Raw genomic sequence first — 18,050 nt, forward strand, 5'->3', positions numbered from 1 at the left:
GAGGAGGTTGCTGACGGGGTCAGAAAAATGAACAAGTGTTTTTTACTTGGGATACTGGAGTGGTAGAATGGGATAAAGTGTAATAACATAAAGTTAAAAGGATAAAAAATAAGGATTTCTGTATATAAGATAGGAGCTTATAAACTTGAAGAGAGATGCAAAAAGATTTGACTGTATTATGTCCTTGTAAAATGATTGCTGACTGCCAGAGCTATGTGGCCATGAAAACAGAAATCCTCTTTTGGGATCCATCACAGTAGGCAGGTCCAAGAGAGAAAAGCAAGTGTTTGGTTCATACGAGACTCCAGCAGTGCTTTGTGTTACATGCAGAATTCTGATTCAATTACTGTGTAAGGACTTCATAAAGAATGCATAGCATACACCGTGAATAATATTTGTAAGGTTTACTTATTTTTATCAAACACTACAGAAGGATTTACTTGTTACTTTTGTCCTTTGATCCTTACTTTTATCTTAATATCCTAAAAGGATTATTTCCTTAGGCTCTAATCCTTTGTCAGAGGCTGTGCCATCACATTATTCTTAAATAGGAACTGAAATTAGAAAGCTGCTTTTAATTTTCATTTTTATGAGAGCACAACAGGCTAACATTACTTAGAGTAGAATGCTTTCATAAAAAGGTAATTTTTGTTAGTGAAAACTTAAAAATACAAAATCTTAAAAAAACTAATATAGGTTTACTTTTAAGAGAAACTAACAATGTTGTGAGAGTTCAATCTAAGTTGTGTGTCTGGTGTAGCATGCTTTTTGAGTGTTTCACATTTAGTGGTAAGTCATTTTGATAGCTCTTAGAGTGGGATGAGTTTCATGTTTTGTACATTGTACAACTTTAGGTGATGTACATGCCTTAAATGTCGTGCTGTAAATGTTAGCTGTAGTGGTGTGTGTGCTTTACTTCATGAGTAGTTTTCTCCTTTTCACCTTACATAAGGTACGCTTCTTTTGAGTGAATCTAGGCCAGTAGGTGGTTGAGCCAAAAGTAGACTTGCTTAGTTTGCTTTGAATTTAATCTAAAATAACTTGAAACTGTACATTGTCAAGTAACATCATAATGCTCTTCTGGGGCCGTGATTCTGTGGGAAGCAAAAATAGACAAGGAGAAAATACACAGTGCGTCACTGAATTTACTTCCAACAGCATGTTTGAGATAGTACATTAAAAAGAGCCTTATTTAAGTCATAGAAGATGTCCATCCAATTGAAATTATATAGTATTGGGCTATTCAATTTTATAATTCTTAAGTACCTTTTAAAGCTTTAAAATAACTTGTAGGCTTTATGGGAGCAAGATGAAGAAAGGCAGTATGATTTGGGGGTTTTTTTGATTAATCATTTTTGCTATAGCTATTTTCGACATGGATGCACATTATTTCTCGTTAAGATATTGGTGCTACACTTCAGTCTCTATTTTTAGTTATCATTTTAATCAAGTTTCTTTAGTGTTTCATTTAGTTGTTTTCACTCAGTCATTTAGTGCATTCCATTGCATTGAAGCAATTTTGTTTTTGAACCAAATTTTTCTGGTTAATTTGGCAACAAAACATTTTCACATTCTTACAATCAACTGTGGCTTACATATGTAGTATGCACAATTTGATTTCCTAATTAAGGCTTGAAGCAGACCTTTGTTTTTAGGTAAATATTGTGTCTCCTCTTCATGGAGTCTAAATAAGTTTGTGACACTAACCACATTTTCTGTGCTATGCACTTACAGTAAATAAATTTTAACTTGAGTTCCTTTCCCACAGTGTTATTTTTCATTCAACTGACGTATTGAACATTATGTATTCCCAATGATTTATGGTAGCCACTACTTACCATACCTATTTTGCTTCATTAGATAATGCTGCCCATTTTGTAGTAACTTTTTATAATAGACCTGCAAGATTAAATTAAACCTGAAAAATAGCTTAATGTACATGATACTTTCAACTTAGCATTTGCTTTTAATGTTACTTCATTCTTGTTTTCTACAAAACTTTTTCTAGATATGGTTTGTTGTCTTTAGAACTTTAAGTAACAAATAATTTTGTAAGGAGTGATAGAGAACTCCTACATTTACAAACAAAAAGCAATCATTTTAATCAACATCAATGTGCTGTTTATTTCTTGTTATGTTGAGAAAATTTTATAGACGTCTCTCGTCTCCCCATCTTCTCTCTTAGGGAACCAGGAGACCTTTTTAATTTGTATATGGAAGATTTTGCACTGTTAATACCAATCTGCTTTTTTTCATGGCAGCTGAGAGTTGTGTCTTTACAAGCATACCTTCAGGAGCGACTGAAGGTTACCAATTTCACTGGCATCTGCAGTCCCACACTGATACTGGCATTAAAGCTGGCTTTGATTTACTCTACTGATATAAGCTGCTTCTTGTACTGAGCTTTGCCCTTCTATCCATGCCTAGCACCTGTGACTGGCATTTCTGTGGTTGGTAGCTGGGCTCTTGTAAATGGGAGATGATTTACCTGAGGGATCAGGTTGAAAAATCCTCTTAACTGTGTGTAGTGATGAAATTTGTAAAGAAAATTTGTTTGAAAGATTGCTCTAGAGCTGCTGGGGAGAATAGAGAAATACATTCTTTTTCATTCCGTATAGCCAGGGTAAGCCTTTTGGAAGAGATAAGAGATTTTTTTTTTTTTACATTATTTTAGGGAGTAACATTGTAAGAATGTAGTCAGCCCTTCTCAGGATTGCCTAGAAAAGAAACAAGACCTAATCTAAAATTGAAGGGAAAAAAAATAGCTAATTGCCAATATACTATGTTTTGATGTGCTTATGCCCTGAAAAATGCCAGGGTATGAGTAAATCTAATCAAATGTGAGGCAAGAAATCATGGTAAACCTCATGGGATAACTAACTAGTAAATTCAAATCATGGCTTTCTCTGGTAAAATAACAGTAACATAATATGCTTAGATAAGGGACCTTCACTATATAATTATAACATAAATTTATAATAATACTAACAACTGCTATTTAGACATTTTTCTGTCTCCTGCTTAATAAAATATATTTATTGGTACTGCTCTGCCCCACCATTTGGGTTTGGTGGACTCTTATTTATATATTCAGTGTCAGATGATGTTAATAACCATATTATGATCCATGACAGGTTTGAATTGCTGTATTTGTGGGCTGCTGCTGCGTGGTTTGGTTTTTGTGTTTTTTTTTTTTTTTGTTTTTTTTTTTTTTTTTTTTTTTTTTTTTTTTTCCTTACTAAAGGCTCATACTTTCAGTCTTAGCAGTCTTGAACTTAGTTTATAGTATGGAACCTCATAAACAGCTGTAGAAAATTAAGTGAGTATAATATTGACATTACTTCTCGACTTTCTGTCAGGCAGGTAGCTGTGGCCTGTGTCTGTGGAGATCTTTCAGAAACCTGAGACAAGCTGTAAGAATTGAACAGTTTTAAAAATGTGATAATTTTTCCTTTAATTTGATTTATCTAAAGATCTTGTGTGAACTTCGAAATAATGAATCACAGAATGACAGGATGGTTTGGTTGGAAGGAACCTTAAAGATCATCCAGTTCCAATTCCCCTGCCATGAGCAGGGATGTCACTCACTAGATCAGGTTGCCCAAAGTCCCATCCAGCCTTTGAACTCTTCCAGGGATGGGGCATCCAGGGATACTGGATGTCTCATCCCTGGAATGTCAAATACATTGACATTTTGCATTCCCAGAACAGTATGAAATAAAAGAATTAATGTGAAAGCCACATTACAGTACAAAGTTGATAGTTAATTGTTGTGGTAACTCATTTATAATTAGATACACCACATTTGAGATACAGGCTTTTAATTTTTTTTTTTTTTTTTTTTTAACTTTCAGAATGTTCTTCCTGTTCATTCAGCTAGTTTGGCATCTGTATTTTATATTTAACTTTACTGTGACCTAACTTATGAAAAGAACAATGACATCTTCAGAGATTGATAGAAATCTGATAAAACCTGTGAGGACTTTGATGTGTTTAGCCCAATGCTGTACTGATATTTCATAGAATTACCAGTCACAAGTAAAGTCCATTCCTAATGGGCCTCAAAGTCATCTATACACAGCTCTACACGCTGATGAGCTACACACTGATTTTTTTCCCGATTTTTGATTTTTTTCCTCATTAAACATCTTGATGACCTCCAGTTCACTGCTATCAGAATTTTTTCCCTCATGTTTCACCTTGTTTTCCAAACACTTATGAATATGTCAAGCTGTATGAAGTCTGCCATGGGTGCGGAGAGGTCCCTGCTCACTCTTTGCACTTAAACTGGTTGCCTGCTCTTACTGTACATTTCTTCTCTTCTAGTGGGATGGGTACTCACATATGATCTTTCTTTTTCCATTCAGCTTAGATTTTTGGAATATTTTTGGGACCTTGTTGAATGTCATTTGAAAATCCGTATTGACTAAATCAACTATGTAACGATTAGAACTGGTTCTGTCTTGCCTACGTGTTTGTTTACATATTCAAAAGAACTGTAATAAATTTATGGGGCACAATTTGTCTTTCTAAAAGTAATGTTAGTACTTTTTTACTTCCATTACTTTCATCCTTATGTCTGCAGAGTTATTTCATCTTACTATTGCTGCTAGTTTGGCTGACACGAATGTGTTATTTTCCTGGCCTGTAATGGCAGGGTTCCCTGTTGTAGCCCTTAGAAGTAATTCAGTTTACTTTTTAAATTTTCCATTCCTTTGGTACAAAGGTGTTATAAGTAAGAGGTTGCACACCTCTGTTAATTATTAAACTATTGCATTCTTAACTTCCTTAGAACTGTTGGAAGAATACCATCTGTTCCTGATGACTTGTTATATCAATTTTGTGGATTTTTGGTTGTCTGATCTACTAACACTTGTTTGAGACAGACCAGCGCTGCCTGTGATAAAGAAGTTATCTGATTTGTGAGTCTGCTTAAGCTTGTGTTTTATGAAAAACAGATTGGAAAAAAAGAAGTCAATACTTTGCTTGCAAAGTACTCTATAAAGAATTGTGTCTCATCTTATTAGTCAAAGTGGATTTTTTTCCCCCCTCTTTTAAACATCTACAAACTACCCCTCTTCTCCAGATAACTAGAGAAATTTTTCAGCATTTTCAATGCTGTTGAAAACACTGAACATTTTCAAGGTTAGAGTTATTGTGTCTGGAAATATGTGCTCCAGGCATATTTCCTTAACAGGTTGAGTCTGGAAGTTATTGCAATTTTGGAAGATTTTGCTCTAGACTTTGAATAAATTGGAACAGAATAAAAATAACTAAATGAAATTAAAGAGAAGTTAAGGTGAAAGAAGGATCAAACAGAAAATAATAATTTGGGAGAAGGTAGATGTGGATGGTATCTCAGAGGAAATACAGTGGACTTAGAGATTTGAGAACTCAAAAAATGGGTTACTTTGGAAATTGAGTCAGAACAGCATATATGTGCCCTTTAAAAAAGCTAGAAATGTTACATTGCTGAGAAAGAGGAGGAACGGGGAAAACTACTTAAGGAAGACTCTGGACATGCTGTCAGTTAAAATTTAATCTAGAAAGATGAGGAAATTTTTCCCTAATAGAATGATATTTTGCCAAGCAGAAAATGGGTTCAGGTGATTTTACATTTTTTAAAATGGCACGGCGGCTTTTTTTTTTGTGAGAGAAGGTATTACCTTTGGAGCATTTTTTACTTTATTTTAATAGTTTTAATAACAACTTGTCAAAATGTATTTGATGGTTTTGAAACAGCAGAGAGGTGCTTCTAAAGTCATGCCTGATTTTTAAATACTTGCAAATAGCAGAATAGAATAGCATGTTAAAATGGCTATAATTCATTTGTTAGAGTAGCAGTCATGTTAAAAATGGAGAATAAAGTTAATAAAAGTGAAAAGATGTGTTTGCAATTAAATAAAAGCTATTTGTTGATAGTAAAGGAAAACGTCAAGTTTACGCGGTGACTTTTAAACTATTTTAACGTCTGAAATGACACATGAAGGGGTAAATATTTCTCTTGTAAAAAGCAGCATTTCTTCTGGCTGTTTCAAAGCCAGGAGTAATTGCATATTCTTTGTCATTCATTGGTGAATTCAGCATAATGTTCTGTGGAAAGTTAAAAGCTTTTTTCTTGGTCTCTGTGACAGAAAGTAGTAATATCGTCTGTTGTCGTTCTTGAATGTTAATGACAATACATTTGGCTCAATTGCAGTCCACTATATTTTTACATACCAGAATTACAATTTCAGATTTATTTTTATTTTTTTTCCCACAGAATGTAAATGAAGAATGATGCAATATTCTTTGTATGTACAGCCTTATAAGAATCTTCTGTAAGGAGTTGCAGTAAGACAAACACTGAAAATAACTTTGGTACAATGTGTTGAAGCAGAGGAACTGGAATCGTCCACCTTTGCAGAAGCTAAGAAAATGTTTGCTGTTTTGTGAGTGGAAGCAGCTCTGGAGTGAATTGAACTTCTGAAAATGCGGCCATGGACTGGTTCCTGGCGTTGGATTATGCTCATCCTCTTTGCGTGGGGAACTTTACTCTTTTATATTGGTGGGCACCTGGTACGAGACAGCGAGCACCCAGATCACTCCAGTCGGGAATTATCCAAGATCCTTGCTAAACTTGAACGATTAAAGCAGCAAAATGAAGACTTAAGGCGCATGGCAGAATCTCTCAGGTAGGATCTCAAAGTAATTAAAACTCTCCAGAAAATGTTTGAAATATGAAATAGCAGAATTTAAATTGTAAGGGTTGTTTTTGGGCGTTTTTGAAAAATTATATTTCACATTTTAAAGTATGTATGAAATAAATATATTGCAAATTATTTATTATTCTTCAATATTTTATCATATTGAAGAATAATAAATAAACAAACATTTTATTATTATTCAGTGTATTTGAAAATATATTGCAAAACCTTTAAATACATAATGTACATTTAGTTCTGGTCTAACGTAATCATTACTTAAGAGCCATTTAGTGGTGTGGAAGTGTTACTGTAACAATAACAGAGTTCTGAAGGTGATTCACCCCTCAATGCCAACTTCAAACAAGTGCAGTTATTATGACATTCGTACAAATTAGTACATCTAGTTCTTTATACTTCTGCATGCAGTAATTGGAAGAGCTCATTTTAAAATTGCTGAAAACATTTGTACAGCTTGTTGAAGATAAATACTGACTTGCTGTAGATGATCTGCAATAGATTGCTGCATTATACAAATTCTTTTATCTACGTTTTCTTCCTTGCCTTTCTGCTAAACTCATAGAAACACTTGTAAAATGGTAGGATTATCTCCTTTTTTACAATTTCAGTCATTGAAATATAACCCGTTTAAATTACGCAGTGACTGGAAGAGAGTAAATTATTTTACTGGTCTCAGGGTACTGTTTGCCACTAAGAAGGAGGCAGTAGAGACAGGAAATGATAAGTAGAGGCTAAACTATATTTTAGGCAGTGATGATTTTCCTGAATACCTTTCTATATTTCACTAACCTTATCTATATTCCGATAAATATTACATTTTTGGTGGTCAAGTTTTAAATAATAGCTTATGCTGTTGATAATTTCCCATGATTTATAAAAATAAAAACAGCAGTTTATATCTACTCTAAACATGCTACAGTATTTCAACATTCCTTCTTTGTGATTCCATTAATGGTGGAATTAGGTGAAAAACTGTTGACTGGACTCCATTCAGCTTTTTTGTATATGTGTTGTTTACCGATATTTCTGAGACCTTTCCCCAGAGTGTTTGCATATCTTTACCACAGGAGAATCTGAAATTCTATCATGAGAAAGTCTAAATGAATTTAAATACCAGTTGAACAGCCACACATTTCCAGGTTCAGTAGTCAGTAGGTTCTCCAGGAGTGAGCCAGCTTGAGCCTGAAAGATCATCAGGCATAGTTTTTTGCTGGAAGTAATCTGAGGCTGCTGAAGTGCTGGACTTTGAGGGAAATGATGCATGACAATATAGGGCCTTTTTATTATTTTTATTGTGCCAAAGCCGTGGTTCTGTTTACATAGAAACATCACAAATAGGTTAGAAATATCCTGGTCAACCTGTGTTATCAAAGTATTAAACTATAATGTGGTACAGAATTTCAGTATCTCACTTCTTTGTTTGTCAGACAGAATAAGCTGTGTTGAAAATAGCTTTAAAACTGTCCCATTTATAGTTTTGTAGCAGCGTGTCTTTTTAAAATGAGGCACAAACCAGCAGTCCATGGATTGGGTATCTGTGCCCTGGAAGAGATCACTGCTGCTGTGAGCATACATTAGAGAAACAAAACACCTTTTAACTTCAGAAATCCAGTTAGATGGAAAAGATTACTTTTGCTCCAGTTTGCATCTTAAAGACATAATTTATTTTAGGCTTTCCTGATCAAAGACAGAAAGACTGGAACAATTATTTGAATATTATTTAATTGCTAGAATTTTTTGTTTTGTATTGAAAACTCTAATTACTGATAGTGGCAGTTAAATTTGAGTAGATAAGACAACACTCTCTACATCAGTACAAGTTCATAAAGGGCCTGAGGTAAAAACTTTGTTTTGATGCCCTTTTCCACTAAGATTTTATATCTAGAAAACAAACCAGCACATTTTGTGGTTAAAACATAGCATATATTATGGGATACAACAGGGCTAAGATAATGCCTGAAATTAGGAATATTCCAAATAAGAATTTAAAGTTACTTGTGGATGAGTTTATACGAAATGACAGTGCCTACCTGTAAAACTGGAACAATAAACAAACATCTGATTAACTATACTAATTTACTATACTAGCTAAAGTATTTTGGCACTATTAGCTAAAACTTTTGCATGGTATAAAGCTCCAAGTTAACAGAATTTACCTTAGTGAGGAAAGAAGTTTTGTGAATGTTGGAAATCATAATGAATGTTAGCACTGTTAATAATAGCTAATTAGGGCAGACAGGAAGGGGCAGAAGGCAGGTATGGTTACAAGAATTAGTAGCTTAATAAAAGTGTAAGTTGATTCTGTGTTCCATTTTGAAGTTAGAGAAAATTGATATTTTGTCTTTAATTTTTAGTTAAAATGGTAAAATGCATTTCAGTACATTTCAATTGCCTGGACTTTTCCATTATAATGGGTTCCTGTGACTCCTGTGACTTCCTTATCACCTGATAAGAGTGTCAGTTCTGGCATGGTTGAAAACAAGAGCTGGACTCTGCTTGTTTCCATCCATCTCTCTATGAATGCCAACATACAATGACAAGAAGTGATCTTTCCACCTTGAGATCTGAATCCTCCTTTGCTGCCAATTTATGTAGCAGCCTCTCATCCCCAAAGACCAGGAAAAAGAAAACCAGAAGTGTGCTTTGTGAAACATACCTTATGTGTATGCAAAACCAACCAAAACTTGACAAAGATCATATTGTAAAAAGGTTTATAAAATCTTGCCTAACCATTCTTTGCTCAGTGATAAATAATATATGATTTTCTAATTTTCTCCTGCTTGCTTCTTTTCACACAGTATGTGTAAAGGAATATCATTAGGATTTTAGGACAGGGATATTCTGGTTTATTTCCCACCCACTGCAACCATTTGTATGTTTGATTTCAAAAACCATGTTATGTTCTTATGAATTTATGTTTTTTAAAATATTTTTAATTCATTACCTATATTAGTTAAGAGTAGTTTTTATATTTGCAAGGATTTTTGGTGAATGTGTTTTTTGATAGTTATTTTTTAAGATGTACCTTTGCAAGAGTGCAAGTTGGAATAGTCACATCTTTTTGAAAATGGCCTGAAATTTAAAAAAAAAAAAAAAAAAAAAAAAAAAAAAAAAAAAAAAAAAAAAAAAAAGTTTAGGAACTGAGTACACTTTTGTGGTGCTCTTCTGATTACTTGAAATTACATCAGGTACCGCATAGTTTTTATGGTGTATTTAAAAAGCCTTAGGTGAGAAGTTACCGTCGTTTTTCTTTTGCCAATATGATGCTTTGTAAAAACCTTCCTTGTGGGCTAGAAGGAGGCACAGATGTATATTAATGATGCAGAAGATAAATGGAAATAAAGGGTTTTGCAATGCCTGCATTTCAGAAATTGTGTGCATGAATATTGTTGTATAGTGAGTTTGGAGAGTTACCGTAGTCTGTACATGATTATAAACAATATTGTGTGAGCAGATCTGGGTTGATTTTAGAAGCATTCTAGATTTCATTAGTGCAAAGTAGTAATAAATCTCAGTTTTTTACAGGTTTTACTGTTTTTTTACAGTTGTTTTACTATTCTATATCCAGTAGACCTGGAAGAGCCCTTTCAAGGACCCTTATTACAGATGTAGTAGTTTTCCAGCAAAACTGGAAATCTTTACTACAATTTTTGTAGTTATTTAAGGGAAACTTGAGAGGGAGCAATAATCAAGTCAAGTATTACATAATGTTGTTTCCTAAAACCAGTTAATTTACCTTAAAGTTTTACTTACTATTAGGATTATGATATGACTGCTAAAGACCGTCCCTGTTACATAGAGATGATACAAGGCTTTTAGGAATAGAAGATCTTAAAATTACAACTTTCATAATGTCCCATTTTCTTGGCTGGAAACTGTGAAGCTGTGTATGCCTTCATCCTTGTCCTAGGCTTTCTTTATTTTTGAAATACGTTAATGCTTCGTAGTATTCATGTGCTTCTTTGTGTATTACTGGGTGGTAGTCAAAATTTTTAAATTTCAGGGTGTTTTGATGGAAGATAAACCTTGCAGTTTAGGAACCAGTAATTTCAGAGTTCTCCTCAGGGAGATAGAGAATCTTGTTAAATGGATTCATACTGTGTTCATATTATGAATACATTTGGACTATATTTACTTCCTAGAGTCTTTTAAATATTGCATTGTGTAGAACCTGCAATTCTTTTAATAAATTAGGAGTGTGTGTTATAAAGCAAAATAGAGGTGGAAAAGAGCAAAATGTCATCAAACACATAAAACAAAACACCAGTATCTCTACACATTTTTCTTAGAGTTCTCAGTGTAGCTTCAGAAAGAAGAGATCAGATTTTAATTTTGAAAGAGCACTAGAGTACTTTAATGTAGCTCGTGCTGAGGCTGGTGGAGAATTCAAACTCAAGTTCCATTAATCATAAGCAACTCTATTAAAATAATTTTGTCAATTACTCTAGGCAGTTTTGGGGTCTGTTAAACCTGTAGAAAGCATTAAAGGGGCTTGGATAGAAAAATAGTTTTGGGTTGATAAAAATTTAAATACTAAAGTATACTTTTCTACTGCATGTATTTTAAATATCTCAAGTTTGAAGCTGAGAATATCGCATAGGCCAGTGTGGGAAGAATGAAGATAATTGAACTAAATGGTCTTTTTAACTGGTTTTTGTGCGATTCTGAGTTAAGGGAAGGAGGACGTGCAGTGGATATAGATCTGTGCTGATCAGGGCTCTGCTGATCTAAATTGATAAGGGATGCTTGCCCTTTATTTGCAGATAACATTGACTCCTTGATTTCAGTTTTATTTGCTGAGGAGGTTTCATCTAAGAAGGATGAAGTGACAGCTTGTATTCTTTTTGTTTGTGTGTGCTAGTGGTTGGTAATAATTGAACATGATTTTCTTTTTGGAGAAGAGAAAAAAGTGAAAGAAGAAAAGGCAATCGTAATGTGGCTTTAGTTAGTTCTGAACCTTCTAGCTCTATACAAAGAACTTGGATATAAATGAAAGAATGAGAAAGCATTTGAATGTGAACTTGTGAAATCTTACATTTTTCCTTTTGCTGATAAATTAGTGTAACCTTTTAGATATCCTGGAAATAGGAAAAGGTTAGAATGGTTTTTATAATTCATGGGTTTTTAAAAACTATTTTTACGATTATTTTACACAGTATGGCAGTTCTTCTAGCTAAATTGAATGTCACTATGATTAATTTTTAAGGTGTTCTTTTTGCCTTCGGAGATCCAGAGTAGAGATCATTGCTTTGTCGTTGCCTTTCTGTCTCCTGAAGGTGATAAGAAAGTGGCCTCAGTCATGTGGCTTATGTACACAGAATTTATCTCGATTGCTAACAAGGGACAAAACAGGAACTGGTTATCTCTGCAACATAATACTTTTGATGATCAGACTTATACAATAATATCTTTATTTGATAAGTTGATTATGAAAAAAGGTAATTTATATTTGCTATCAGATGGTAGGAAGCAGCATGCAAACATGACACCTTGTAATTACTGAAAATTGAAATAAACCCACTACTTGGTTTATTAGCTTGACTGACCATTTAAGTGGATTATAATGATGTTTATTTTGTGTTCATAACTTAATTTACAGTTTTACCATAGTAATAAGTGAAGGATACTCTGTACTAGATGCTTACTGATGTGGTTTTTATTACTCCTTGGAATCATCTCAGTTTAGACAAACTTAGTTTAAACTCATTTCTTATATTTATTTTAAGGAGTAAAATAGTTGTCAGGACTTGGGCAATAATTTTTTTGGTAAGAATTCCTGTTTTTCAATAGGAATTCTTATTCATAAGTACGCATAATTAGGAGGATATTCTGCACTAGAAATTAGATGCATACAGGATGCCATAGACGAGGATTTTATTTCAAACACTTTTCCCTCTAATGTTGTCTTACCTCCAACTCAATTGAAGCACTTGTAGAGGGCAGTAACAGCCAAGCTGTGAGGGTTGCAGAGAAGAATCTTTTCCTTAATTTTGAGACTGGATGAAAGTGTGGAAGACAGCAATTCCCAGTCTGATGAGGTAACAGATGTAGACACAACTGAAAAAAGAATAAGCTATCTTAGTTTCATCCTAAAAATATGTGATTTTTGGAAGTCCAAGCAGCTAGCTTAGGGAATGTCCCCCCATTCCAGCTCTTTTATCCAACAGTCTAAGTATAATAAAAACTTTTATTGCAGTGTGCCAAAGCAAGATGAATGTTAAATGACAAAATGGTACTTCTTTTTTTAAGAACTTAATTATATCAAATGATCAACATTACTGTGCTTCTTTCATACCATCCACAACCATCTTTCCATTAGGATTCTCTAATTGCTACTTTACAGACTTTCCTTATGTTAAGAGGATGTGTGCACTGTTTCAAGACTTCTTATGGTAATGATTTTCTATCCTTTTACCCTATTGTTCTTCAGAGATTCTACCTTTAGGGTATGTGACTTATACAAGATAAACTTCCGATTTTTTCTGGTAATTTTGTGATTAGTTGTTCCTTCACACCTCAAATTGTGGTACCAAGTCAGCAGATCACAAACACATTTCCATCTGGTGGTTTCAAATTAGTGTAAGAATGTAATCGTCTTTCCATATACTTTTTAAAGACTTTGTTTGTATTGTCTTGTATTTAGCGTACAAGACTGTATCTCAATAGGATATAACACGGTACGTTTGTTGTAGAGACAAATTTACAAATGGATTGTTGAAACAGAGTATATTTCGGGAGTGCACATGTTTAAGATTAGGATATTTTACACAGTTCTGACATGCTTGTTACATTAGTACATGAAAAAGCAGATGTACAAGCAATTAATGATAATTCCTTTTTGTTTACTATGGTACTTTTGGAACACAATTTTTTTTTTCAGTAATTTAATTATCCCTAGTAAGATAGGGATAGGATAGCTTTCATTAGGAAGATTTGAGACTGCAGATTTTTTTTTTTTTTGATTTCTGTCAGGCTATGTAGCTGCTTATTCCTCCACTTCTCCTACCCCCTTCTGAAAAAAGGTGCTTAAATGCTATGCTTCAGGTGATGCACATTTCTGATGCTTGCATTAGGTATTTGTTCTCTTCAGCTATTCCAGGGAAAATGAACTTTTCATCAGTTCCTGAAATTTTATTGGCATTCAGTTATCCATACCTGAGAGACATTAAAATTAATAACATCTCAGTAGGATATTTAGAATGCTGTCAGTTCTTTTTTACAGGGAAGGTGCTCCCTCAAACCACTGTTTTCTCTGTGCTAGAGGCATTTTTTTGTCTGTCAAGGACGCTTACTGTGTATGGTGCTGTGAGACTGTGTGTTTGTGTGTAGAGAATATCTGTTTCTTTTTATGTTCATAGTGCTTTATGAAGGAAGAATCATCTTCATGTTCTGCAAGAAGAATATTCTTTGCAGTTCTAAAGACTTTTCATTGCATGTCTGCGTGCTCTTTTTCTTTCTAGGGTCAGCTCTTAAAAAAGCTTATAAAACATGGAATAATTTCTAACCAGAAGGGTGTTTTCTCTTGAAATGAAAAGGTTTTCTTATTTTCCCTGCATTAAATTTGTGATGCAATAAGAAGTTAGCATCTAATTTTTAAACTTTAATTTTGCTTTATTAACATGTGGATTCAAGTTCAGATGCTGAACAAACCTCAATAATGAGGTTGATTTATGGCTCACAGATTCCAGGATATGTATTTTCATACATCTTCTGTGCTCACATACCAGAAATTTAACAGATGGATGTCACAATTACTGGTGTTTTTTTAGGTGATTTACACTTTAGAATACTTGAGTTGTCATAAAAAATGATGATAATGGTGCTTTTAAGAAGGTTGGGTTCTGGGGGGTTCTTGTTCTGAGCCCAGACAATACGTTGAAATCATCGTGTGTGGATGTGGAGGAGACTTAACTGGAGATCAAGTGCAGAGGCCCTGGTTCCCTACGAATATGTGGCCAGGGTTCACGAGCAGGATGGCTTTGTTTCTGTGCCAGTCAGGTTAACAATTAAACTGCCACAGATACTATTTTCACAAGCAGAGCCTTGGATTGTTCTCATCAGTGAGTAGAAGTCTTGTAAAAAGCAGCTTAGGACCAGGCTGGATCGTACCTTGCAGCTGCGTTGCGCTCTGTTTTTCTCCTGTGGGATTGTGCTTTTGAAATCTTGTTTATGTTAACATGTTTAATTTCTTCTGGTTTTAAGGAAATCTGATGAAGGCTTGTCAAGTACTACAGTATGAAATAAAAATGAGAGGAGAGCTGAATTGTTAATGCAAATAATTTATCAAATAGTTATATTTATAAACCAAGCAATTTCTTTATTTTCTGTCTCCTAGGATACCAGATGGTCCCATTGATCAGGGACCAGCTGCAGGAAGGGTACATGCTTTAGAGGAGCAACTTCTAAAGGCCAAAGAACAGATAGAAAACTATAAGAAACGGACAGGAGATGGTTGGTAGATAAGTTTTCTTTTACTTCTAAAACAACTTTTGGTGTTTTGGTATTTCATTTGGTTTATCACAGATGTGTTGGCTTCTTAACAAGTAATTCAGCTACAAGTACTGATACTTTTATGCCTTTTTTTTTTTTTTTTTAAAGTAGAAGGCCTTGGAAAAGACCATGAAATACTGAGAAGGAGGATTGAAAATGGAGCTAAGGAACTTTGGTTTTTCCTCCAGAGTGAATTGAAGAAGTTGAAAAATCTAGAAGGAAGTGAACTGCAAACACGCATTGATGAATTTCTGTCTGATTTGGGTCATCAGGAAAGGTACTTGCCATTAGTGGTTCTGACCTTTAATTTAACTGTCATTATGTTGTTCAGAGATGTGTGGCAATTATATTTTTCATTGTTGTCAATCATCAGGCCTCCTTATTGTTGGAGTACCTTTTGTATTATATTAAAATATTCTGTGTGAGTTTTGTTTGTGCTGTACAAAATTAATCCAGGAACTGTTAAAAATACAGGACATCTGTCTTTAAGCATATTACAACTCTGTTCCCAACAGGATTGCAATGGCAGTTCGTATCTCATCAGTAAACAGTTGTACAAATACAGTTGAATTAACTAAATATACTACCTTAAATGAATGCCCTGAAAAAAGCTGTGGTGTGTGAACATCACTAGTAAAGCAAGAGCCTTTGAAAATAATAATATAGTAAAGGGAAAAAAAATCATAAGAATTTTTAATTCCTTAGAAATAATGCAAACACTGTTTAAAACATAAAGACAGTATGAATTTGATTAATAATATGGGCAAACAGTATAGTCCATTAAATTTTGTAATTTAATATTCCACAATTTCAAAATCCATTTTGTCACAGATTGAGTTGAAAGTGCAAAGGGACTATTCAGTTATTGAGAGTTATTATTTATATAAAAGACATGATTAAATTTCATCCAATTAGTGCTCTGCCAAGTGCAGTTTTATATATTTGACTGAAATAAAAGTAGTGCTTGGCTGAAGCCGAATTTTCCAAAAGACTTGAGATCTTCACTTGAGCCATAGTGAACTGCCAGAGAAGCTGCCACTTCCCTGGATGGTTTATTTCAATAGTTATCTCCTCTGAGAAAAATTTGTTCTCCATTGAAGTTATTTCCATCTGGGCTTCTTGAACCTTTGGTCGTGGATTCTTAAGTACCTTTTGAACTATCTCTGCCAAAAACTGGAGCAAGTAGTCTAAGACCAGACTTTCTCACATTGGTCATGGTAACAAAATCACTTGTGTGCAGGTTATTGCTGTTTATAAAGCCAGGATGAGGCAGTCACCCCGTGAAACCTTGAATAATGTTGTGTGTGTTTGATTCCAGAAGGTTTTTATGTTGCTGCCTCCCAGGATGAGGCCTTTTCCATAGTCCTTTCCATTCTACACCAATTCATTAAGTCTTAATTTGCATGTTTCTGCATTTCTGACGCCCTTAGGTTCACACCTCTCTATACTTCAGGATGAGGTGAAACCCATTCGAGAGGTGCATAAACTCCTTTGCACTGAATTACAAAACTGCCCTGTAGACCTCTTGAAATTAGGAGATGAATCTCACTATGGTACTGCAAGAAGTTTGTATATGATGCAAGCAATCACAACTGCTCTTTTTCTTTTCCCCTGAGAATTTTTGTGCTGAGTACAAGTATTCTTTCAGTTGTCATGATGGTTATTAAATATAGAATAATCTGAAGTCTATTTAGTCTTAGTTATAGGTCTGTGTAGACCTTCCTGTCTGGTGAGGTCCTCAAGGAGACTAAAGTAATTTATGGTAAAATCAAACAGCCATAAACTAGTTTTTATTGAACTGAATCTAGGCTGTCTGTTAACAGTATAGAAATTCAAAGAAATTGCATTAGGGGAAAAAAAAAAAATACAAAAATGTTTCTACGATATTCAGCCCTTGTTCCTGGTGCATTTGCAATGTTGCCTTCAAGCAGTAGAATTATCTTGTGTTGCAGAATGCACTTCTTAGATGCCTCATGTCCTGAGGAAGTTTTTTCCTGCACCTTTGAGATCAAGCTGTTGCCTTCTTTCCCTTTAATCTTTCAGTCTTGTTGTGTGAATTGCAGGAAAATTCCTAGTTTTTTGTGTGCACATCCTTTGGCACGTGATGCACTGCTGTCTCGGGGGTGTTTTTTTCCCTTACAATGCACAGTGGCTCCTCAGGGAAGGAGCAGTCTCATATTCCCTCCACACTGTCCATCTGGTTGCTTCTCCGAAAGGAACGTAGCATAAGTTTGGAATGAGAACATCTGATTTGCTCATTGTGCTGAGAAGCACAGTGTTTTGGTTTTTTTCACTTTTTAAATTTTTTCCTTTTTTCTTTTTTTTTTTTGTTTGTTTGGGTTTTGTTTGTTTGTTCGGGTTTTTTCTTGGTTTGTTTTTTACTTATTGCCTGTTTATTGGTTTGGTTTGTTTTTTTATAAGTACACATGTACTTTTTGAATTTTTTTAAAGGGGCTGAACCTGTTGCCAAATGCTCTTTTGTTTACAGTTCTGTCTTAAAAAGTTATATTTTAGATAAATGGAATGCTGCAAGTGCAGCTGTTATTACTTACTTTTATATATAGACACACACACAAAAATATACATAAAGATATCTCAAAAATTTTGATATATATTATAATCTAATGTTTGGATTAGAGAGTTTAGTGTTAATTGTAAGTACTTAAAGGAGTTTTTCATGCTGTCCTTATGTGGGAAAACAAAGAGGTGGGTATGAGATGATGAGATAGCTATGTAAGGAAAGAGGCTAATATTTATTTTGTTTTGCTTGAGGAAAGTCTACTGTGTCACAGATGAAGACTTGCTTTCTAAGAGATGATAAACTTTAGTTTCTGTGTTTCTGGACAAGCAGTATTA

General features: G+C 34.2%; 1 protein-coding gene across 5 annotated transcripts in view; it reads left to right on the forward strand.

The window, feature by feature from the left end:
- The window catches only part of FUT8 (fucosyltransferase 8), a 97,906-nt gene that overhangs the window by 45,902 nt on the left and 33,954 nt on the right, over positions 1-18,050 (forward strand). For 3 of the 5 annotated variants that reach the window (XM_040067930.2, XM_040067931.2, XM_040067932.2), the window contains 3 exons: positions 6,263-6,674; positions 15,040-15,155; positions 15,303-15,471. In XM_040067930.2, coding sequence (XP_039923864.1) covers positions 6,472-6,674; positions 15,040-15,155; positions 15,303-15,471 — 488 coding nt within the window. In that variant the 5' untranslated portion in view covers positions 6,263-6,471. Of the gene's footprint in view, positions 1-4,792; positions 4,923-6,262; positions 6,675-15,039; positions 15,156-15,302; positions 15,472-18,050 lie in introns of all 5 variants that reach the window. The other 2 variants (XM_058421113.1, XM_040067934.2) reach the window with 2 other exon arrangements.

Source organism: Hirundo rustica, chromosome 6 (genome assembly GCF_015227805.2).
Source record: "Hirundo rustica isolate bHirRus1 chromosome 6, bHirRus1.pri.v3, whole genome shotgun sequence".
NCBI lineage: Eukaryota > Metazoa > Chordata > Aves > Passeriformes > Hirundinidae > Hirundo > Hirundo rustica.